A 23,739-nucleotide genomic window follows, 5' to 3' on the forward strand; every position below is an offset into this window, starting at 1 on the left:
ATGTACTGTAGCCAAAGTATCTGCATGAATAGTATACTGTAATACTGTTTGTGTCTGTGTGAGTGGGATGCGTGATGTGTCTTTGACAAGCGTTGTGCAATGCTTCATATGGATTAAAGTACCTTTTTTTTTGCTTTGTCCCTGCAGCTCTTGAAGCAGATTTTTCTGTTGAGAATACATTGGCCAGTAGATTTATACATAATTTGGGCTATGAGCTGTTTTGAGCTGTTAAATATCTCAAGCAAACTTCTAGCATTTTGAGTAAGATGCATGTAACATGGTTGATGAAATGTGTATTACATTTTGGTCACCTCACTTTTATTGATCGTAAAGTACATGTTTGTCGTGTACTAGGCCTGGGCAAAAAATCGATGCGATTTTAAAATCGAGTTTGAACGTCAAATCGATTTGTTTTTTGAGAAATCGCGTTATACCGTTTTTAAAAAAAAAATCATCTGTCCCTATGCAGTTTATGTATCCAAGGGCACAGCACACGCATTTCATGTTCATGTTCGCCAAGACCTCCGGAGACATGCCTAGACCTACCTAGTGCATTCTCTGCGTCTCCTCCCCTATTACATGCACAAATAAACGTGGTGAGTGAAATAGTTCTAGACAGAGATATAGTGAAACGGGTGAGGAATACGGGCTCCTGTTCAAAAAAGGTGACACTACCTCCTATCGTTTTGCCAATGATGAACCAAACAATACCACTTTGTAAATTGTGAATGACAGTGTTGTCGTAACGTAAGCTGTAGCAGGACTACAATCTTGTTTCAATATTTGAAACGAAAACATCTCGCGGAGAAAATGCTAAACAAACTACTCTACCCCTACCACAGGAGTGGAGCAAGGTGGAAAGCAATCACGGATGCAATTAGCCTAGAACTACCTACTATGGATATGCTTCCAATTTATTCAGCGGAGAAGAGAGGTTTTCAACATATGCTTGCTTAGTTTTGGATGCGCTACTTCCTCGCCTTTAGGCTATAATCTTAACCAATATATGTGAGTTGAAAGTAATCTCTCTCCCTCCCTCCCTCCCTCTCTCGCTCACACACACACACACACCCAAGCACACGGAGCACACGGTCTCTCGCGCGCTCTCTCTCCCCCTCTCTCTAAAGCCGTACTCTGACGGGACTAGTTTAATGAGGAGACTTGTGGTAAAGTAATAATAACCACGTCTGAATGCGCCATGTCAGTAAAGATAGCGGGGATATCGGTAAACTTTACCGAGTTTTACCACCTGTGAAGCAGTCCGGAGAAATTACCCGCTGTAAAACTAGTTCTAATCCCGTGCAAATGCGACCCTATGATGTCTGATTAAATGCATGAAACGCGATATCTAATCTACTCAGGCTTGCAAACATTACCGTCTTGAAGTAAGCATTGTTTTAGGGTGTTGCTCCAAAATATTTTCGCTGTGTAATCAGTAAGGAGGTTTAAAAGCAGTCTTCAGACGCATCAACATGTATTCAGACGCATTACTATGGTCTCTGATGGGTTAGGAAACCAGCAGGCAATTGCTATATTTGTTCATCGGGGACAAGAGCCTCCATACATCTGTAATATAATGCTTAAAAATCAATAATATATTGTGGGGATGGATGGCACATGACGACAGAACTATCTCAACAGTGCCTGAGGGTTTACACCTCACATTTTTTGTTCTTTCTCTGAGATGTTTCAATGTAATCCCAATTGGTCATTTCTATTAGCAATGTTCTGAGATAAAATAAAAAATAAAAAAGAGTTCCCATGAGCCCTCCACATACCGGTAGATTCCAGCCAAGCCCCCCCTGACATGAGATGTGCCACACTATTTTTTTCTGTGCAGTGGTTGTACTGTACTCGTAGCACATTTTGGTTCTTACGGTGGCAGTTCTCCAAAGGTTTTTGTCAGTTTGTGTTTCACAGTGTATGAGAACAGGCTATGTTCCATAAAGTTGCAGTTGTGTTAGAGGAAGCAGCTCCCAAACATTGTTGTTGTGCTCCCCACCCTCTCTGTCCCGTTCTCCAATTCTCACTCCCACTCTCCCTGGGCTCTTGGCACCACTGCAAGATAAAGTTATGAAAGATTTACAGGTACGCAGTGGCAGGCTGGTGAAGCTCCATAATTTAAGCCTCCAAAGACCACCCCCTGTCTCTCTCTTTCTCTCTCTCTCTCTTGCTCTCTTTCTCTCTCTCTCTCTCTCTCTCTCTCTCTCTCTCTCTCTCTCTCTTTCTCTCTCTTTCTCTCTCTTTCTCTCTCGCTCTCTCTCTCTCTCTTTCTCTCTCTCTCTCTCTCTCTCTCTCTCTCTCTCTCTCTCTCTCTCTCTTTCTCTCTCTTTCTCTCTCGCTTTTTGTGCTTCTGTATTCCAAGAATTTGTAATAAAGGTGTTTTGAAAATTCAATTCTCTCTCTCTCTCGCTCTCTCTCTCTCTCTCTCTCTCTCTCTCTCTCTCTCTCTCTCTCTCTCTCTCTCTCTCTCTCTCTCTCTCTCTCGCTCTCTCTCGCTCTCTCTCGCGCTCTCTCTCTCTCCTGTCTGCCCCCACTCACTCACTCACTCACTCACTCACTCACTCACTCACTCACTCACTCACTCACTCACTCACTCACTCACTCACTCTCACACTATCTCCCTCTTTGTCTCCATGCTGCTGTCCCTCCCTCATTGCTCTCTCTTTCAGTTGCTCCTTTTCCTTCACATTTCCTGTTGTGATTCATTTCAAGCCTCCTCCTTTTCTCTCTCTCTCTCTCTCTCTCCGCCTCTCACCCTCTCCGCCTGCTTGTCTGGCACCCAGCACCTGCTCAAGGTCGTGCCGTTTTTCTTTATCGCCTCATCCCTCCTCCGTCCCGCGTGCCTTCGTATGATAATAGAATGGAGTAGCTGTCACTCAGAGAGTGAACTACGGCCTCCTCGCTCCCCAATCGTCTCCCTTGAGACCTTGAGGTTGGGAGTCGTCGTTGGGGGGGGGGGGGGGTATGTGCAGCAGGCGAGGCGAGGGGGCGTGCCGCCGATGACAAGACTCCTCTAGTCATGGCAGAGGAGACAGGAGCTCCGACTGGGAGGGGGGGGCACAATCCATCCTCTCTCCCCTGGCAACCCAGCCGTGATCCAATTCCATGCCAATTTCAGGGTGGTTGTAAATCAGGGGCATGACTGTGCCCAGAGGTAGTGCTTTAATCAAGCTTATTGTGGACTCAAGACTGTGCAGAGCTCTGACTTGGGAAGGCTGGTGAGAGGTACTACTCAAGTGTGTGCAGTCAGTGTGCTGGTTGTGCTGGACATAGTGGAGAGGTCAGACGGAAAGCTCAAGTCTTTCTGGTCAGATAGCATTAGCCTCCTTAATTGTGTTTAATGTACAGGTATACATGGGTTCTACATTTTTGTTTTCTTCTTCTTCTTCTTCTTCTTCTTCTTCTTCTTCTTCTTCTTCTTCTTCTTCTTCTTCTTCTTCTTCTTCTTCTTCTTCTTCTTCTTCTTCTTCTTCTTCTTCTTCTTCTTCTTCTTCTTCTTCTTCTTCTTCTTCTTCTTCTTCTTCTTCTTCTTCTTCTTCTTCTTCTCCTCCTCCTCCTCCTCCTCCTCCTCCTCCTCCTCCTCTCTCAGGTCTCATATCAGGTAGCTGGTATTTATATGTGCTTTCCTGTTCACAATCCTCTCGAATGACAGGATTTGCAATATCAATTGCAATTGCAATATCAATGCAATAACAATTTGCATATCTTATCAAATGCCAAATGTCAAACGTCAACAAGGTATCATGCTTCTCTAGAGAGCTCAAACCAAATGGACAAGTTGACGGTACAATCGACTTAATTGCACTGTCCATCTAGATACACAGTTGGAATTGTAGGGCATGTTCAAAACGCATGAAAGGTACCATTGAATCTACACCAGCAGCGTCCTGTTGACGTCACAGGGGATTTTAGGATTTTATTTATTCTATAATATGAAATGATTTTGCACTGACGGTTATGACACCATGTGGCTGCAAACGCTTATTTTGTTTGAGTTAATCTGCGACTTTGCAGTGACGCTAGCGCTGTTGCTGTGTCTGGGCTTTAGATGGCTGTGCTCTGTGGTCTGGTTGGCTCTGGTTGTCATGGATTTTTTGTGTGTGTATGCATTGCACTAGTAGAGCAAGTGGCACAATTCAAGTTAGAGTGCCCTCTGGAGGACAACTGATGGAACATCAACATCCTGCAGTCAGAGGAGCCACAAGACAAACAGCTCTCATCCAGATCAATACGCCCTTCCTCTGTTATTCCTCACACATCCTTAATTGTCATTCCTCCTTCAGGGTATAAGGGCATGTTGGTGTTTCATCTTGAGAAGCTCACCTGTAGTAAGGCAAGAGATAACGCACAGATTGCCACTGGCAACAAATACTGTAGATAACAATCACTTTTAATAACAAAGCAGAAGAGGCGTTTATCTACCATCATCTACAGGACGGGGATGTTGTTCAGCACATGCACTCCCTCAGGCTGGCCTCTTTTGCATATGCCTCTCTTTGACCGCAATAGCTTGTCATGAATTATATTCAGGTCTTTAAAAAGTGTTTTAAGGGTAATGTTTTCTTCCCTCTTGCTCCTGATCCAGCTTCTCACAACGGACCTGTGAGCACTACAGTATTTTTTTCATTTTAATGTATCCTTTATTTAGCCAGGATTTTGTCCCATTGAGACTAAAAGTCTCTTCTGCCAGGGAGTCCTGGTCAAGCAGTATGTTGCAAAGCATTTGCTGAAAGAGCTCACTGGGACACGTTTGCTCTTTTGTCCTCAGTTAACCAATTTTAGCCTGATGCTGCGTATACATTGTTTGACCTTTAATGCCTGGAGCGACATACAGTATACGCTGCATTCAGGCTCTTGAGGTCTGAGGGTTTTTTTTTATTAAAAATGTGGGTATGTTAGAGCTGAATGAACACATTCTCATGCAAAATGAGGCAACTTATTTCATGGTTTTATGCGCTTGGGTTAAGAGAGCTTCATCAAACAACCCATAATCCTCGCTCATGCATGGGTGTGAGCAAGAGCTATTTGCCCGCTATAGACTGTCACCTGCTCCTGGTTAAAATGGGTTTAAGTAGCAGCGCTATCATTAACAAGGACATAATCATAGCCAGCATCACTAGCAGATACAAAGTGCACAGGAAATACAGGACAACAAGTGCCGATGCAAAGAAGTGTTCGTTTTTTGTGTTTTTTTGTAGAGTACAGTACACACACACACACACACACATACATAGCTATCAATACCCTAAGCGCTCTCTCCTGTGTCCCCTGTCGTTGCTCCTCCCCAGGGAACCTCGTAAGGTGGTGCTGCACCGGGGCTCCACGGGCCTGGGCTTCAACATCGTGGGCGGCGAGGACGGGGAGGGCATCTTCATCTCCTTCATCCTGGCCGGAGGCCCCGCAGATCTCTGCGGAGAGCTAAGGAAAGGAGATCGCCTGGTGTCTGTGAGTGAAGCACACACACACACAACCACCCATGTAATATTCTGAAACTTCAGTGTCAATTAACATAATCTCTTCATGCTAGTAGCATGAACTATCAGTGATTCAGTTATAATTAATTTATAGATAAGTTAAACACAACACAACCACCAATGTAATATTCTGAAGCTTTACTATCTCTTTGTGCTAGTAACACAAACTACGAGTGATTCAGTTATAGTTAATGTATACATAAGTTAAACACAACACATTCAGCAATGTAATATTCTGCAGATTCACTTGCAGTGAAATACAGTAGTTTGTGCCATAAAAATGTCATGTTATGAATGATTCCATTATCAAGTAATAAAGATAAGTATTATTGACCTTACTCTACTTTGCTGATGTGACCACTGGTCCATAAATGTGGCCTGTGTTGTTTCTTTGTAGGTAAATGGGGTAGACCTGCGCAATGCAACGCACGAGCAGGCGGCAGCAGCACTAAAGAACGCCGGGCAGACGGTGACCATCGTGGCCCACTACAGACCAGAGGGTGAGCAGCATAGTAGCCAGGGCTGATCATGGCACCAACACACCTCACAAACACACTTGTATATGTGGCACCTTTAGCGCATTCAGGCCGACTGAGAACCGTGCCGGTGCCCGTTCCCGCACCGAATCGCGAACCGTCCGTCGTTTTCACGCCACAGTAGCGTTCGCAAACCGGAAAGTTGGTTCGCAATGCGAACCGCGAAATAATGTGTTTTTCTCTGCGAACCGTGACGACACCGTGGCCGTCAGCAGGTTAATCCGGGTAACACAATCACGTACGGAAAAAGTTCAGAGCCCAGAATGAACACGGGAGGTTTGCAGATAAGCACTTTAGCAGAGAGAGTAGAGAATCTCTGACTTTAGTGCCGAACGTAACTGGTGCGGGCACCGGCTCTGTTCTGGGCCTGAAAGACCTACCTGTAACACCCCTGTATCTACGTACACATTCTACCAACAGTAGCATCCCATGTACCTGTATACCCACAACGGTTGTTGATGAGTAGAGGAAAGTCTGGCTTACGGTGCCATATTACTGACTGCTTTAGTAGCTGAAGTTACGAACAATTAAAAACAAGGGCAGAGGAGGTGTGCTGGGGTCAGAGAGAATAAGCAGGTATCGGGTGTTGAGCTGATCACAGATACAGTGTTGACATCCTCAACCCCCCACAGCAGTAACTGTCAGCTGATCTGGCCACCTACCAAGCCCCAATGTGTGGAAACTGAGGGAGTCATATAATTCTGAGTCTCTGGTAATCTACTTGTGTTGTATAGCATAGCCTGTGCTGTGCTAGCCTCACTGCACTCGCGCAGCTGTATAGTTAATTCCCCAACGATTGTCTGCATTTCACACATCACTGTGGGTTTGTTTGGCCCTGGAGAGGAACAAAGTCACATCGAACTCCATTATGTGTCTCACTACATCATTCTGCTTCTCTTCATGTAAATACCTAGTCTCAGATAGGTGGCGGTCTGGTCTGTGTTTATTTTTCCTGCATCTGCCACATCTTGGTATATGGAGTAAGCACTTGAAGTGTGGATCAACATAGATATCATATTGTATGTATTATTGCCACTGATATTAGTGGTAATTATTGTTATGATGCTATGCTTTTTAAATTAGCATGTCAAAAATAATTGGAAAGACCTCCATAACATTGTGATGAAGTGCCATATTAAGCACAGTTGTTTTAAAACATTTTGTTCAAGGTTTTGCTTGCATGGTCAGGATTAACATCCGTTAAGTTATCTCAGCACTTAACATGTGCGATACAGTGTGACCAAATCGATGGAATGGACAGTGTTCTGTGCAGAAGTATTGCTGAAGGGGAGGGCTAAAGGTAGGAGGAGGAGGAGGAGGAGGAGGAGGAGGAGGAGGAGGAGGAATAGCATGAGGAGAAGAGAATGTGGGTGTGTCCTATAGAGTGAGCATGCCCAGTGTTCCTAAGCTGGGGTCCTGACCATTACTAGTCTAGTGGAAGCCACTGCTAGATGGGCCTGCTTGCACAGCCAGCCACTGAGCCCCTCAGGGAGGACCAGCCTCCTGCCGCTGTAGGGTAAGTACTGTACATGGCTGATATGGTGTCTCTCATTCAGGGAGGTGATACAGTATGTAAACTGTACACAGTTAACTGTTGTTTATGACTGCTAATGCTGTGGATCTGGTTCCGAACAGAGATTCATTGACTTCAGTGTCCGTTATCTTTGAGATGGTTTGAAACTGCCTGAGATGCTAGGATGATTCTGATGTTGCATCTAACTGTGTGGTGCAGGGCCAGAACCATTGGTTACTGTCGTCAGTCGTCATCTGATGTGTAGCATCAATGGTCTGATGTATGCCGTCATCAATGTTATTGGTCCAAGAGATGTCAGTGTTTCTTGTGCCATAAAATGTTCTTACAGACATGAAATTGACGTTTCTCCATCTAAGCCTTTGTTTCGTCCAGTTCTTCAAACTGCCTGTCTGGCATGGCAATTACTATGATTCCCCTTGCTTCTCACAAAATCAAGTCTTACCTGTTCTCCTTGTTTCTTGGCTTGATGTCATTGTCATTATTCAGTCATTATTGAGTCATTATTCTGTGAATACTCATAGTCATTGGAATGCTGTCCCTGTCTATAGGCCTTTGTATACACTACAGAACCGGGTGAAATTAGTCTTTCCTGGCCAACCGTTGCTCCCGGAGTTGCATTCATACCTCTGTCCGTAAAATTGATGTTGCCTAATCCTCTAGAGGGCAGAGTCGGTTGGCTATGTACCTGTATGGACAGTTGCTGTGGCAGATTTGTGTTTGTTTTTTACAAACTATTTAGCCCAAATAAAATGTCCAGACACACTGAAACAGCTTAAAGATTTGTGTAATGATGTTTATGCTGGCCATTTAGGTTTGTTGATGGGAAAACGAGCGTCCTCCGAGCCCAAATGTAAACAAATGAGCCATGTTTTTACCTGGGCTAGCATGGTAATGGAAATATACCCTTTCCCAAACTCACAGGTTATTCCCTTTACTATTTGTATCGCTTTTAGATATAATACTTCTCTTCTTCGTTGAGTTTTGTGAATTGGTGTCTTTTTCACTACACTGCCCCCCACGGATTCCTCTGGTATTGCTCCGTTTTATCCGTAGTAACCGGATTGCTAAGCACTCGACCAACGGACAAACTGACGGATGAAACGACCCCCGGAACATTGTGAAAGCGTTCGTTTCCGTAATTACTGTAAGGTATAAATGGGCCTTATGTCTCTCTATGTCTAATCGATTTCTCTCCACCTCCCTCAGCCTCCCTCTCCCCTCCCCTATCTCGTCCTTTACCCCTTACCCCCCTCTCTCCTCTCTCTCCCCTCTCCTTCGCTCCTCTGTCAGCGCCCCCCTGCTCTCTACTGCCACAGCTCAGGTTGCGTTGTTTGCGGTGTCCACTCACTCTTTCCATTAGGGAAAAAAGAAAAAGAGAAGCAGATCTTCTGCCTTGCCACTCGTTATAGGCTCAGCTCAGTGACCAGATGCCCCTCACAGCCAGCCTGGTGGGGGTGAGTTTAGGGTGGTGTGGGGGTAACAGAATAACTGGTGTCCCCCAGCCATGTACATAGTTGTGGCTGCAGCAGCAGCAGCAACATCAACAACAGGAGATCCCTCCATAGTGCTTGTTTGGCTTCAGTTCTGGGTGCCCTGCTGCTGTTCAAGGAGTTTGTTCCAGGCAGGGAAAAAAGTTCTGGGCAACGCAACAATGGCGTTCGAATCAGCTGTTCAACACCGCTCCTACAACGTTGTTAAGCTGGTCACCATGGCTCGTCAACTGGTCGCTATGGCTCGAGATACACGTGCTATGTTACTGTTACGTCACCCAGAGCAAAGTAATGTCGCATTTACACATTTTAAACAGCAGTTTTGAATATTTGCAGTGTGTATTCCTTGTAGTTTAACTTGGGACTGGACTGCCTTCCTATCATAACAAGCCCATAATCCCAGTTCTGGTTGCCCAGCTGCTGTGCTTCGAAATGAATGTGTCAGTGTCATTTCCACTGACAATCAAATCAGTTCTGGTGCCTTTCCCTTTCCCATGTGCCTTTTCCATATACAGTCTTTTGTTATCTACACAGTACACCGATAAGTCTGTACATGATCGTACATTAGCTTATTTTTCCATCGGCCTTTAGAGTCTGTAGTCTTATTAAAGCACAAATGGTTAAGAGGTTTTCATTTTGGGGTCTTGTCCTGTGGTCATCTGAAATAATGTGTCATTCAAAAACATGTTCCTGAGTTTTGCTTAAGTTAAGCCAACACATGTCATGCAATACACGTTGGCTACCAAATCATATAAACACCTGTTGACTACAAAATCAAATCAATGTAATTGCAGGATACTACTAGATACAGTGATATCACAACTATAAATCAATATAACAATCTTTCCCTATGGTTTAACATAAGTTGAAATAAAATTGCTGCTTCAAAAGCTCAACGAGAGATAAAACGATGGGATGGTTTTCCAAAAGGGTGCCCAAACTTTCTTATACCACTGTATTTATGAAAGGTATGTCAAAGGGGAGTGTGTGTGTTGGCCGGCACCTTTTTTTCTTGAAACATTTTGCACTGCAGTGATGTATAGTATCCCAATCATTCTAATAAACCCCCACATCGCAAGCACACTGACACTTACCCAAAGAATGTAACTTTTAATCACGTGTGTGCATCTGTGTGTGTGTGCGTCTGCGTGTGTGTGTGTGTCTGTCTGTCTGTCTGTCTGTGCGTGTGCGCCTGTGTCTGTGTGTTGCTGCAGAGTACAGCCGGTTTGAGGCTAAGATCCACGACCTGCGGGAGCAAATGATGAACAGCAGCATCAGTTCGGGCTCGGGGTCGCTGCGCACCAGCCAGAAGAGATCGCTCTACGTCAGGTAGGCTACCACACTCGCCTTGAACATTTCAACAGCCACACATACACGCAATACAAGTTCCATGTTTTTCTCTTGTAAGTCAGTTTCGATTCTGTTTCCTCTACTGTTTTCTGTCCTGCATTCTAACCCTTGTTCAGGCTGTGACACCTAGTGATGGTGTTTTGATGTCATTGTACACTAAGTTAGCACCCATGTTAACTATGCTACTATAATTTCGTTAAGTATGCCAAACAGTTCAGGATGTACAGTTTTACTTTGCTAAATTAAGATATCATGTTTGATTTCCCCCATAAAACTGCTAACATCTGTCCCAAAAGGCAAGTCCACTTTTTTGCATTTTCTACGAGAATGCCATCTAGTTTGATACTAATGTGCTGTGGTTTCTGTGTTGCAGAGCACTATTTGACTACGACAAAACTAAGGACTCTGGGCTGCCCAGCCAGGGCCTGAACTTCAAGTTCGGGGACATTCTGCACGTGGTGAACGCATCAGATGATGAGTGGTGGCAAGCCAGACAGGTGACGGCTGATGGGGAAGTGGAGGAGCTGGGAGTCATTCCTAGCAAGAGAAGGTATGTCACTCTGGACATAATGCACTTGTGGGGTTAGTCACAATCCCTGGTGCTGAACAAAAAAGTAACGGTTTGCACAGTCCTTTGGATTCTTTCTTATTTGAGTTAATTTTTTTTCTTTGTATTCATTCACTAGCAAGCATGATGACGTTTCGACCTCTCGGTCTTCCACAGATTCCAGATTTTCAGATTCTGAGGAAGACTGAGAGGTCGAAACGTCATCATGCTTGAAAGTGAATAAATAAAAAGAAAAAAAAAAAACTCAAAGAAGAAAAAATCCAAAGGAGTGTGCAAACTTTTTTCCACAAAATGTCTGGACAGAAAGCCTCTGAAGATTTGTGCAGGTCATGTTATTCGAAGAGTTAAATTGTGAACAACTGCTCTCATTCTTGGAGTTTTAAGAGTGTTTTTCGCTCCTCATTCCATTGATCTTAATCAGACATCAGGGCATAAGGGAATGCTATATGTCGTGTACTTCCCTAGATCCTTCCCTTCACCACTTGACAAAGTAGTATGAGTGGACACCCCAAAACCTTGGCTTACATTGGGTGCTAGACATATGGATACATTCCCTAGACACACTACACCCGCAGCGTACAAAGTTGAGGAAGGTGGCAAATGATTTGTTTGCTGCAGATATGGGTCTAGTGCTGCGAGGCAAATGGTGACAACCTCAGAAAACATTTTCATGCATTTATTAGTAAGGCACATTTTTGTATATTCCCCTCATTTATGATTGACATTTACTGTAATCATTTCTTCACTGCCCTGTGACAAATGCTACCATTAATCAGGGCATTTATTTGCAGGTCATTAACTGGCTTGCCTTTCACAGCACGTTAACATAGCGTAGGTGCTATATTTCTCTCCACAAGGGTGGTAGCAATGCCTAAAACATTGAATGAACGCTGTGTCTTAATACTGTCATAGTAAACAATTCCTCTAGTTGTAAACATAAACTGTACTTTCACAATGGTCAATTTGGTATGGTATTGTGCTAGCTGTGTTAGAAGCAAAACGCTATCCTCAATTTTGTCCTTGCCAGTGAAATGATGTTTGGTACATATGGAAGTACAGTATGTGGGCCCTGTCGTGAAGTTGGAGGGATTAGCATGGGATTAAAATACCTTAATGAAGGCGAGCTCATGGGAAACACTGTCTCCCTGCAGGGTGGAGAAGAAGGAGAGAGCGCGGTTAAAGACGGTCAAGTTTAACGCCAAGTCACGAGACAAAGGGGTGAGTCCTACCAGACATACCGGTTTCATTGTGCTGTCAGTGAATCACACCACACCATGCAGTGCAATGTGCAAATATGAAGAGAGTTTCCATTCATTTGGTACAATTTTGTAGTTCATACTGGTTTGATATTGAATTTGGAAAAAAATATTTCCAATTTAGTGCTTCAACATTGTGATAAATATGAAATGATAGTGTATCTGTAAAATAACAAGTTACATATTTAGATAGATTTGTTTATGTCTAATTACTGCATTGTAATTCATGAACATTATTTCATCATGAATATCTTAGCATTCTTAATATTATGCCTGATTTTAATTTTATTGTGATGAGGATACTTTTGGTGTTCATCAAAGAAGTGTGTTTTATAGAAGAAATCATATGCTTTACAGACATAATTTCAACTCAAGCAATTATATTATCTCTGAATATTCAATCAGTGTGTTTTATAGCAAAGACGAGCTGTTTCCCATTGCTTCCAGCAATAGAGTGTGGCTGCATGAGGCATGTAAAGATTCTTGAAAGCTAGTCTACTGTATTTGACAGCCTGCATCACAGCTCTTCCCTAGATGTGGATGACTGATGGGGCACAGCAGGTTAAGGCATATTTAGGTATATTGGACAACCTGCAATAGGTAACCGGCCTCTCTGCTCGTTATTATGATGTCTATGACATTGTGTCTTTCTTCAGATACAAATAGTGTTTGTGCTTGGCTGTTTACTGGGAAACAACAATAACATTTATTTACATGCATTGAGGTTACTTTTTCAGTACAATGCACGGGGTAAGATACAATGAGATTAAATTTGGCATCAGTCTCAGCAAAAAGTAAAAGCTACACCAAAAAATCAGGATGTTATTACTCAAGATGTCAGTTAATACTCATAATACAAATAAGATATTTAGAACAGGTGTCTGTCCTAATGCTATTTAATATGTCATTAATACCATCTGTTGAACTATCGATACTCCACCTGTTATTTCTGGTGCAGTCAGACAGAGTTACTGCCCTAATCAGTCTAACTGATGAATGGCTCCCTTCGTCAGGCCTAACAGCATGCATTGCTGAGTGTGTCAAGTCGCAACTGGCCGTCCTTATTTTGCTCTCAGTAAAGTAACAGCACTGAACAAAACGAAACGCATTTTGTTAAAAAGCATAAAAAGCCGAGGAGGTCACTCCACTCCTCCTCAGCGACCTGCCTCCCTCCCTCCGTCCCTCCGTCCCTCCCTCTGCACACAATCTAACCTGCCAACTGAGTCACCACTAGATGCATGAGAGGAAAATGAAGGACGGAATACGCTTGCCATTGATGTTGGACTGCTCCTCTCTGCTCCACTCTCTGCCCCCTCACTCAACCAACGGTGTGGCTCCCGAAACCTCCTCCTAAAACCTCCTACTACTCCCTCCCACTCCTCTTTCTGCTTCTCTGATTCTGCTCCTCTCTCTTTCTCCTGTTTCTACACCACTCCACACCATCTGCCTTTTCTCCTTCATCTCTATGAGCTTTCCTATTCAGTATTGACTTGAGTGGCCACTGTTATGCAATAATGTGCACACTAACTAACATTGCTTTCTGTGCCACTTGCATACATTTCTGGTTAGGGAAAGACTACTACTGTAGCACATGGTTGACTGCAACCTGGTGAGCAAGCTACTCAAGCTCATAAGTCCACTCTTCTTTCTTTCTACATCTTTTGCGCATGCATGCTAGTATGCAGCATCACCTAATACTAATACTAAAACTTTCCTGCCACATGCTCAGCCATGTGTATGTTACTCTTCTCTAACTGATTGCTGTGGAGGACCGGTAACTCCAGGGGCCTATACTGCAAAGGTGGTTCAGGAGTAAATCAGGTTAAGTTAAGAGGTAAATCATCCAATACACGTAGAAGACACCTCTATTAGATGATTTACCTCTTAACTTAACCTGGTTTACTCCTGAATCAGCTTTGTAGTATAGGCCCCAGTATGACAGCAGTGGCAGTTGCCTTGTTCCCTGGCTGCTCTTCACCCCGTGTCCAACTCTTCACTCTCTCTGGGCTCCCCCTCTGCAAGTGTGTGGTTTGGAAATAAGCCATGTTAACCAATGCATGAACTCAACTGCCCCAGTAGCATAACCCATAACAAGCAGATTTGTCATTACTAACGCTACTAGCTTAAATGTTGATTAACTAATTTTACAGACGTAGATTATGAGCCAAATCTCAAGCAGAGACTCTGACTTCAGTAGACTGCATATCAGCTGGAAGACGAATGGGGTTTAACGCTGCACAGAGCATTCTATAGTAGCTAGTCCATGGTCATCCTGCAGGGGGAGTCCTAGAGCCAGTGTCTCAGGTGACGGGTTTTCATCTTTTCATTTTTTTTCTCCATGCGGTCATTAGACATCCCTCTTTTTTTCCCCCTCCTCCTTGTTTGTTTCTTTTGCCCCCCCTGTCCTTCCTCTCTCCATCCCTCCCTCCCTCCCTCCCCTCCTCCCTTTCCCCTTCTCTCTTCAGCAGTCAATCAATGACAAGCGTAAAAAGAACCTCTTTTCCCGAAAGTTCCCTTTCTACAAGAACAAGGAGGCGAGTGAGCTGGAAACCAGCGATGTGGACCGTAAGTAGAGCGCCGCCCCCCCCCCTCTGCAGCTAACCAACACCCACTCTCTACCCAGTACCCCACCCCACCTCGAATCCTCATGTACCGTACAGTCACGCAAGCAGAGACAGGACAGGGAGCCCAGACCAGCAGGGCAAGTGGGTAGGGAACCGGGCACCTCTGCGTCAGCAACCACAGTGAGCTGGCTGGCGCGGTTGAACCTGGCCTTGGAAAGTTGGCTGTCTGTCCACTGTGCTGGCGGAGGAAGGAAGGAGGATGGGGGTGTCACTCACACGTCACACCCCCCCCTCCCTAACCCCAACGCTTGCTCCCCCCAGTCAGAAACCTGCTCCAGTTTAACACATGTGCTCTTGTGGTTGTCTGTTCTGTTCTCTCCCTCGTGTGCTTCTTTTGCTGACCGCTCCACAGGAGAACCCAGACGACATGCTCTCAAGAGGCCTGAGTAAGTCTCTCAGCTTTGTGCTCCACCGCCCCACACCCTTCCCTTCCCCTGCCAATGTCAACACCTTCTTTTGGGCTGCATCAGAGCTCCCTCCCTCCCTCCCTCCCTCCCTCCCTCCTTCCCCAGTCACATTACTCCACTCCCCCCCCCCCCCCCCCCATTTTCTCTCTCTTCACCCGTTTTATCTGTTTGTTCTCCTCTCCCTATCTGTTACAGCGAATCAAATAGATATCTGTGCTAAGATCATCGTCCTTCACTCCTCTGCACTCCACTGCCTCACATCACACACACACACACACACACACACACACACACACACACACACACACACACACACACACACACACACACACACACACACACACACACACACACACACACACACACACACACACATTATTACTCATGAACATTGTGTCATTGTGTCAGCCCAGACCTGTCCTGTGGTGGCCTCGTGCTGACATGGTTGGAATGGCCAGTGTAGTGCAGAGCTGGGCACTCTTTCACTATCTGGGGCTCCTCTCCTCTCCTCTCCTCTACTGGGCTCTCGGCCATCCTGGTGGACTTTGCTATCTGGGCCCTAAGGTTTTAACACCATCCCCACCATCTCCTCCACTCCAGGCATCACCTTCATACTACTGTATTCTTCAGTCAGATAGTTCTTCCTTATAGCTAGTAAATTAGCTTAGATTGCGTAGTGTGTTTGTTTGTCTTCTGGGTACTTCTTATTCCACTGTGTTTGAATCATACAGATTGTAAGTTATTGCAGCTCAGTATTTGTATGCATTTGTCCTGAATTGTATGGCCTGTTTAGTTGGTCAGCCAGTCATCCAGGTCGCATGCATTTTCAATCAATCATACTTGCTTTGTGTAATTTTTTATTTTTTTTTTTAAAGGTTCGCACACTTCTTTGTTCATCTTTGCTTTTTATTCATTCATTCACTCACAAACACACGCTTCATAAATTATCTACAACCAGTGTTGTTTTTTTAGTGAATCTGAGGAAGACCGCAAGGTTGAAATGCTATCATGCTGATGAATGAATAAACAGCAAAAACACTTCTTTCAAAAACACGTCTGTTTTTGAAGCACTAGGGATTTTGCCCAGGCTAAGATACTAGTAAATAATTTATTATTTACCATTATTTCACGATTGTGTTTAAATGACATCAAATGTCTAATTTTCTTGCATTTGATATTTAAATCACTTTGTCATTTCATCAGAAAATCAGATCAACTCAGTAGCATCAATAAGACGGTCAATTTTAGCACAGATTCAGAGCGCGTGAACATTGAACACAGATTGGCACATCTTTGCCTTAATATTGTTTGTGTATGAACATGTCTTGTCAGTCAGTTAGGGAGTACTTAAGCTCTAATGCTTGGCTAGGCAGTGTGTGTGGTACTGTAGCTGCTGCAAGGCTACAGCCCAGGCAGAGCTACAGTATGTCTCAGTTACTGTAGCAGGCCCTCTGCTGGTCAAAGTTGTGTACTGCTTCCCTCGAGTTCTCCTGACTCAGATGTTCATCTGCAGCTGTACAGTAAGGGTGTCCTTGTGTTTTCGCTGCTGACCATCCATCCTCCCCTTGTGATTTCAGAGCATGTCACTTCTAATGCCAGCGATAGTGAAAGTAGTTACCGTAAGTTTCCTCATCTTCCGCCCCATACATGTCGTCGCACCATCCTGTCCTCTCCTTTTCCATGCCTCCCGTCTCCGATCTACCGCCTATACTGTATGTTTTCACTAACAATGTATGATTTTTTTCTCACTCACACACTAATTGCAATGGTACAAAATAGATGCAATTGGTGGTACAAAATAAATGCTGTGACTGTGTATTTAAGAGCTTATCACAGACAAAACACACGCATACGCAAATGTGTAATCCTGCAGGAAGGCGAGCTGCGAAGGCTGTAGAAGCCTACGTCCACAGAACTACACTGATTGAAGTTGAAAATCAATCAAGCGAGGGGAGGGCTGGGGGTGGTGGGAGCACTCCACATAGCCTGCCCACGGCCGGGGTTTCCATAGCAACAGTGCTCTCTCTCTCTCTTCCCCTCTCCGGTCGGTCCCTCCTCGCCTCGGTAGCAGGATGGCTCTGCTAGATCATTAATATCCAGCTCGCCTCACTGGACCACAGTTCAAAGCCACACACTATTTCTCCGTGTGAATAGGCCTCCAATCAGTGCCACGATCATAATGTGTTTAAATTAATGAGGTCCACCCCCAGAATCCTGTCAATTGAACATTACCCTCTTATTGAACATGTGCATTATTTATGCTGTGTTGGACTAAAGCTCCTCACTGAGTTATTGAAGGCCATGATTGTTGTTTGAATTTGCATGAAAGACGTAACAAAAACATTAGATCACAGTATGCAACATGCTGAACTAACTACTAATCAAAGCCAGAAATAACATGTTCTAAACTAGTATTAGAACATATTGATTAAACACTGTTGGCCTATGTTGGATTATTAAACAGCTCCTAATATTTTGTCTTGCGCATGTGGAGTTAACAACTGTAGTAGTTTGGTCTGTTCTGTAGCGGTGCACGTACAGTAGGAGCACCCACTTGGTTTTAACAGCGTGTGGAGCACTTGTTTTCTGGCATGCTCCTGCTGTTTTCGCATTAACCTATTCACAGTTTTACACACACACACATTCACTCTGTTACTGGTGATGCTGTTACACTGTTACATCTATGGTCACGGACTATTAAATGATTAGTTTATGGACTTGGAGCGAAGTGTAGTACTTCTATCAGATGTGAGTATATGACAGCCTCATGACTAGGGCTGTAAATAATAATCGATATGTATTCTACGGCCGGCAATCGAATCTTAGCGTATCGTGGGGCATTCTTAAGTATCGAAAATAATTGAATCGCTGGCTCCTGCCATCTCCATAACACAATAGAAGTGGAAAAGTAATGGAAAAAATTTAATCAAATCGAATTGTATCGTATCATATCATATCGCATCATATTCTTAAGTATCGAAAATAATCGAATCGCTGCCTTAAGAATTCGATATTGAAACATATCGTCATGGAGACATTGATTTCTACCCCTACTCATGGCATGCATCAACCATTATGTTCACAAATGTTTTCAAACATCTATAATTCATATACAGTTATACACAACTGTCTTTAGTCTCAAGAACTGGCCATGTACAGTAGTGCCAAACATGCACCACATGTAGACATGAAGGGATGCTACACATGTTAGGGCCTACAAAGGGGCACAGTTGTAAATGCCGGATGATGTACGGTATCTAAATGTGGCCTTGTTGTATTTTTAGGTGGCCTGGAGGAGTACGTGCTGTCGTATGAGCCAGTCAGCCAACAGGAAGGTGAGTGAGTGCGGCTAAATGACAGTATGGCTATATCAATACTACTGTACAAGTAGGTGGGTAGGGGTGTGTGAGTTTCTCACCAGCAACAAGGGCACTTTGATGTGGCACTCAACAGTAGTTGGCAGTTTGAAAGGATTGACTTGGCTGTGTCCTGCATTCCAGTGAACTACACCCGTCCAGTGATTATTCTGGGCCCAATGAAAGACCGTGTTAATGATGACCTGATATCAGAGTTTCCAGACAAGTTTGGCTCATGTGTGCCCCGTGAGTACCTCCTTCCTCCATGTTAATTCACACCCAGTCATTTTCCTCAATACTTTTAGCTGTGTTTTATATTCTTTTGTTTGTTCAGGTACAGTATGTTGTTATGATTCCAGCTGTTGCATTAAAAACACTTACAACTGCAGACTTCTGTTTGACAATGTAGTTTAAATAATGGTGGCTAATTGGCCCTGCCGTGGCCTAATTACGTTGCTATGCTGGCGACGACCCGGGTTGGATTCCGGCCCGGGTCATTTGCCGATCTTTCCCCGTCTCTCTCTCCCCACTTGTTTCCTGTCTCTCCTCCACTATCCTGTTGGAAATAAAGGCAAAAAAAGCCCTAAAAATATATTTTTTAAAAATAATAATAATGGTGGCTAATCATAACTTGACATGGTGGCAGATACAACCCGACCAAAGCGAGACTATGAGGTGGACGGCCGAGATTACCACTTCGTCATCTCCAGAGAGCAAATGGAGAAGGACATCCAGGACCACAAGTTCATCGAGGCGGGCCAGTACAACAACCACTTGTATGGCACGAGCGTGCAGTCCGTCAGAGAGGTGGCCGAGAAGGTGGGCATAAGGGGTGGAGTCGGGCATTCTCTATTCGCTATGGACTTAAGTAGTGCGAAGTACAACACAGTACCTGGTTGAAAGCCAGGTGCATGTGGTGATTTAATCATAGCTTGTGGCCGGAAACAATTATTTGTGCTTTTTATGGACCATGCTTAAGAAATAAGAACACACTCAAATGTTTAGTATCACGGTGTTAGTCATAGTTGTTACAGATTATGGTAACGTGAACTGCAGAAATTGTGCAAAATTCCTCTATTCATATACTTGTTTGTTTCACCTCTTTCTTTAACGTCTGGGTTTGGTCATGCTGTGCTCAGGGCAAACACTGCATCCTAGACGTGTCGGGCAATGCCATCAAGAGACTGCAAGTGGCGGTGCTCTATCCCATCGCCATCTTCATCAAACCAAAATCTGTAGAAAACATCATGTAAGTATTCCCATGGAACGCAGTAGCGGTATGGTTTTGTGAAGAATGTTTGTTAGCTTGCTTGTGTAAATATTGCAATGATATAACTGACACGCAGGTACTTGGGCATATCACCTGACTGCCTTCTTTTATTGTGTGTGTGTGTGTGCGTGTGTGTGTGTGTTCGTCTATCTGCCCTGTCAGGGAGATGAATAAGCGGTTAACTGAGGAGCAGGGCAGGAAGACGTTCGATAGAGCCACGAAACTGGAGCAGGAGTTCACCGAACACTTCACAGGTCAGTGAGCTTGCGTAACGGACGCTAACTAGTAGAGTTGGCGTGGAACGTTAGTAAACCTCCCTCCCAAAGCCTCATACAGTATCGGTAGCGCTGGGCTATGGGACTGGTCCTTTAGTCCAGCGGTATTGTGCTGTGACTCCCATTGACATGGTGCGGAGTCCGCACCCCCGAGGGGAGGATGCAGTGCGCAGTAATTCGGCACTTGCCTATCCTGGACCAGCTGGCTGTACAGGGGTGCAGGAGTTGGGAGTTAAACATGAATATAGAATAAACCTTTATCAAAGATGCTTAGATTTTCAGTTAATGACCCTAAAAGTGTTTGCACTGTATAGTGTAATGTATGTCTGTGTCACATGGGGCTATTTTTTTCCCTCTTTGCTTTTCAGCAATTGTCCAAGGTGACACACTGGAGGAGATTTACGATCAAGTGAAGCAGATCATCGAGGAGCAGTCTGGGCCATACATATGGGTACAGTCCAAGGAGAAGCTATGAGCGGGGGCAGCACGACACCACCCTTTCCTCCTCCCCCAGAGCTTAAATCTTTTTGCTTAATTTATTGATCATTTTCTGTTTGAACTGGTCTGCACGCAACATCCAAAACGCCTTGCCTTTCCTTTCCTCCCCCCACCTGACAAGCCTCCCTCCCCGTGACACACGACGGCCCTCTCTTGCTCTTCTTTGAGATGGCGTTGAGCCTGAGCTCATCTCTACTCCGCGCGGCCCTGACGCCACACTAGGTGTGTCTCCAGAGGGCCCTGTGGTACTACATGATCTCTGCTTCTGGTTTGAAGAGAGGATGGATGGGGGGAGAGGACATGCAGACCAGCGGTGACGAGAGAGAGGGCGCTTTTTTTTGTTTTCTTCTTCGAACGGTACAGTTCCTTAATGTTTAAGGGCGGTCACTTTCTAGGAAAATAAATGGTCAATCAGAATAAGGAAAATTCATAAGGATAGGAAAGAAATTACCATTTATTTTTTTTCTTTCTTTCTTTCTTTTTTTAATGATGAATGGAAGTCTCAGGCATTGGGTCATACAGAATAGAGGTTTGAAACTAAAAACACCACACACAGACACACACATGCATACACCTTCAGAAACACACAAAGCAAAACTTTGCACGTTATAGCTTTAAGAGCATGTCTGTTTGCCCTTTTGATCTTTGTTGTATGTTTTACCATCGTAACCCCATGATTTTCAGCACATTTACCAGTTGTGTTTTTTTTTTCTTTATAACACTTGTATTCACATACTCATCTTCGCTCCTTATAAAGGTATCTGTATAAGGAAGCGATTGTTTGTTTTTTTTTTTTTCTGTTTTTTGCATACTACTGTACAGTGGTAACAGGTACAGCGTATGTTAGAATGTTTCTCAGTTGTTTTTTTTTTCTAAAGCTATGATCAGTGTCTTACATTACTCTATACTTACATCAATACTTTTTGTTCAAGTTACATTAGGAACATAATACATCTACATAAGTAAGGAACTGCCATTTTTGAAAAAGGTGTCCCAAGTTTCATGGGCGGATAGTTCTAGTACATTAAAGAATTTATTGTACAATGAGATTTTAACAGATATTTAGCCCTCCATAAACTGCCTATTTTGTTATAATGAAAGTCTATATTGAGATTTACGTAAGCACTACTACGATGGGAATTATTTTCTCTACATTGTAAAACCTATAATCATTGAAAAATAATTAAATATCTTTAAATATGAATATATTTTTTTCCTTTTACCACCTTCTTTTTTGTCATTTATTTCCCCTCTTTTTAAGTGTACTAAAACAAACAGGAAAATAAAAAAAAGTAGGAAGGTCCTGTTTGAAAGCATGTCTTGGAGACTCGTGGTACAGTCACATAGTTTTGGGTAGAAAGCAGTCCCACCTAGCGCTACTCTGGCAGCTAGTTCTCCTTCTCCTCTCTGCCTCTATCTCAGCTCCTGTGAATCACCCACGCTACAGCTAAATGTTCTTTCCTTGTGCAAGAAGGCAAATGAAATGCAAGATTTTTTTCCTGTTCGCACACCTACCCATTGCAAACCATCTTTATATAAGGGCGAGTTCCAGTATTGGAACATGTTTTCTTTTGTTTTGTTTTTTCTGAAAGGCTGTTATTTCCTGTGGTGTCAGGTGGGTGCTGGTCTTCATGTAAGCTGGAAGTTCAAAGACATTTTTGTTTATTTTCTTCCTTGTATTTTTTTTCTTCCTCTATTGTTTTATAAACCGTCCAGCGGAGGAAGCCCTGTCAGGTCTTTTCAGAGATGATTGTTTTCTACACTAAGACTGCCTCTTCTACCACCTCACCTCCACTTTCTAGGGACACTTTGGGACTGGAACATGTAAATAACCTACTGATCTAATTCATTCCATTGATCAAAAAGAGGAGAACGGCTAATTCAACAAATAAAAAAATCTTTCTCATACAGCTCAGTTTCAGTGTGACTTCTTTTCTGAAACGTATCTACAGACATTTACAGACATGTTGAGGAACATCATACAGCAATAATGAAACATTAAGAAAGAAAATATAATACCAAAATTCTACATGAGGATGTTGAATAAGCCATGTTAATCTCATCATTAATGATAATCTCATCTCATCCAAGAAATTAACTTTGATGAGATTTTTTTTTCTTTTTACAGTAGCAGGTCGAACTTTGTTCAGCCTTGCAGTGGTAACATTTTACCCAATGTTGACATCTAAAATCTCTTGATCTGTGACGGGTATTTTAATGCCACTGATGAAGACTGAAATATGTAGAGAACATGTAGACATGTGTAGAACATGCGTATACATATATGTATTACAGTAATGTAGTTTCAAAGTTATTTCTCTGGAGTGGAGTGCACCTTGGTTAATCAGCTGTATAGACACTGCTACAACACAAACCTTGGTATGCATAGTCCAGTGGAACATACGGTAGGTTAAAGGCGTAAAGTAGGGGACAAATGCAATTTTTTTGCATACATCACAGTTTAGGTGGTGTATGGTACAGTAGTTAAAGAATCAGACAGGTGTCGCTCTGTCACCCTTGAGGATTTTTTAAAATGACATTGTAGGCCATCTCCATAGAAAAGCAGTTGCATTTCCTTATGTGCAAACACAGCATGTTTGATATCCAATTAAACACATTTTTAAACTAATTTCTTTCAAATAAAACATAACCCACACCCCCTTAACATAACCCACACCTAATGGCATCTATAATGCCTTCTAAAACAGTCATGTTTGGCATTGGTACCTAACTTATTTTAATCTAATAAGCTTTAGTAGTGCAATAGTAATAAAAATATTGTCATATACTTATATACAGTATACCTATCTTTTACACAAATAAGTGGCCCTGTACAACTGTAGCACCCTAAGCATTCGAGTATTTGGTGATAGGAGCAGGACAGTGCTCCAAGCCACGCAGGTTGGGCAATTACGGTGTGGATGGAGAACCACCAGATCAATTACATTACATTTCTTTTTCAAGTACAGGCTATTGGTCACAGTCCCTGGAACAGTGTGGGCTGAGGTGCCTTGCTCAAGGGCACCTCAGCCATGGAGTGTGGAGTGGTAAGCGTGGGGTTTTGAACCTGCAATCCTCTGATCTAAAGCCCATCTCCT

The 23,739-nt window shown here is 43.6% G+C and overlaps 1 protein-coding gene across 17 annotated transcripts in view; it reads left to right on the forward strand.

The window, feature by feature from the left end:
- The window catches only part of dlg1b (discs large MAGUK scaffold protein 1b), a 115,662-nt gene extending 93,111 nt beyond the window's left edge, over nt 1–22,551 (forward strand). For 7 of the 17 annotated variants that reach the window (XM_063218843.1, XM_063218845.1, XM_063218850.1 and 4 more), the window contains 13 exons: nt 5,292–5,448; nt 5,875–5,977; nt 10,252–10,366; nt 10,761–10,937; nt 12,107–12,173; nt 14,677–14,776; nt 16,820–16,861; nt 18,527–18,577; nt 18,743–18,844; nt 19,245–19,417; nt 19,738–19,847; nt 20,031–20,122; nt 20,512–22,551. In XM_063218843.1, coding sequence (XP_063074913.1) covers nt 5,292–5,448; nt 5,875–5,977; nt 10,252–10,366; nt 10,761–10,937; nt 12,107–12,173; nt 14,677–14,776; nt 16,820–16,861; nt 18,527–18,577; nt 18,743–18,844; nt 19,245–19,417; nt 19,738–19,847; nt 20,031–20,122; nt 20,512–20,618 — 1,396 coding nt within the window. In that variant the 3' untranslated portion in view covers nt 20,619–22,551. Of the gene's footprint in view, nt 1–5,291; nt 5,449–5,874; nt 5,978–10,251; nt 10,367–10,760; nt 10,938–12,106; nt 12,174–14,676; nt 14,777–15,187; nt 15,222–16,819; nt 16,862–18,526; nt 18,578–18,742; nt 18,845–19,244; nt 19,418–19,737; nt 19,848–20,030; nt 20,123–20,511 lie in introns of all 17 variants that reach the window. The other 10 variants (XM_063218857.1, XM_063218844.1, XM_063218858.1 and 7 more) reach the window with 5 other exon arrangements.
- The last annotated feature ends 1,188 nt before the right edge of the window (nt 22,552–23,739 follow it).

Source organism: Engraulis encrasicolus, chromosome 16, assembly GCF_034702125.1.
Source record: "Engraulis encrasicolus isolate BLACKSEA-1 chromosome 16, IST_EnEncr_1.0, whole genome shotgun sequence".
Classification (NCBI taxonomy): Eukaryota; Metazoa; Chordata; class Actinopteri; order Clupeiformes; family Engraulidae; genus Engraulis; species Engraulis encrasicolus.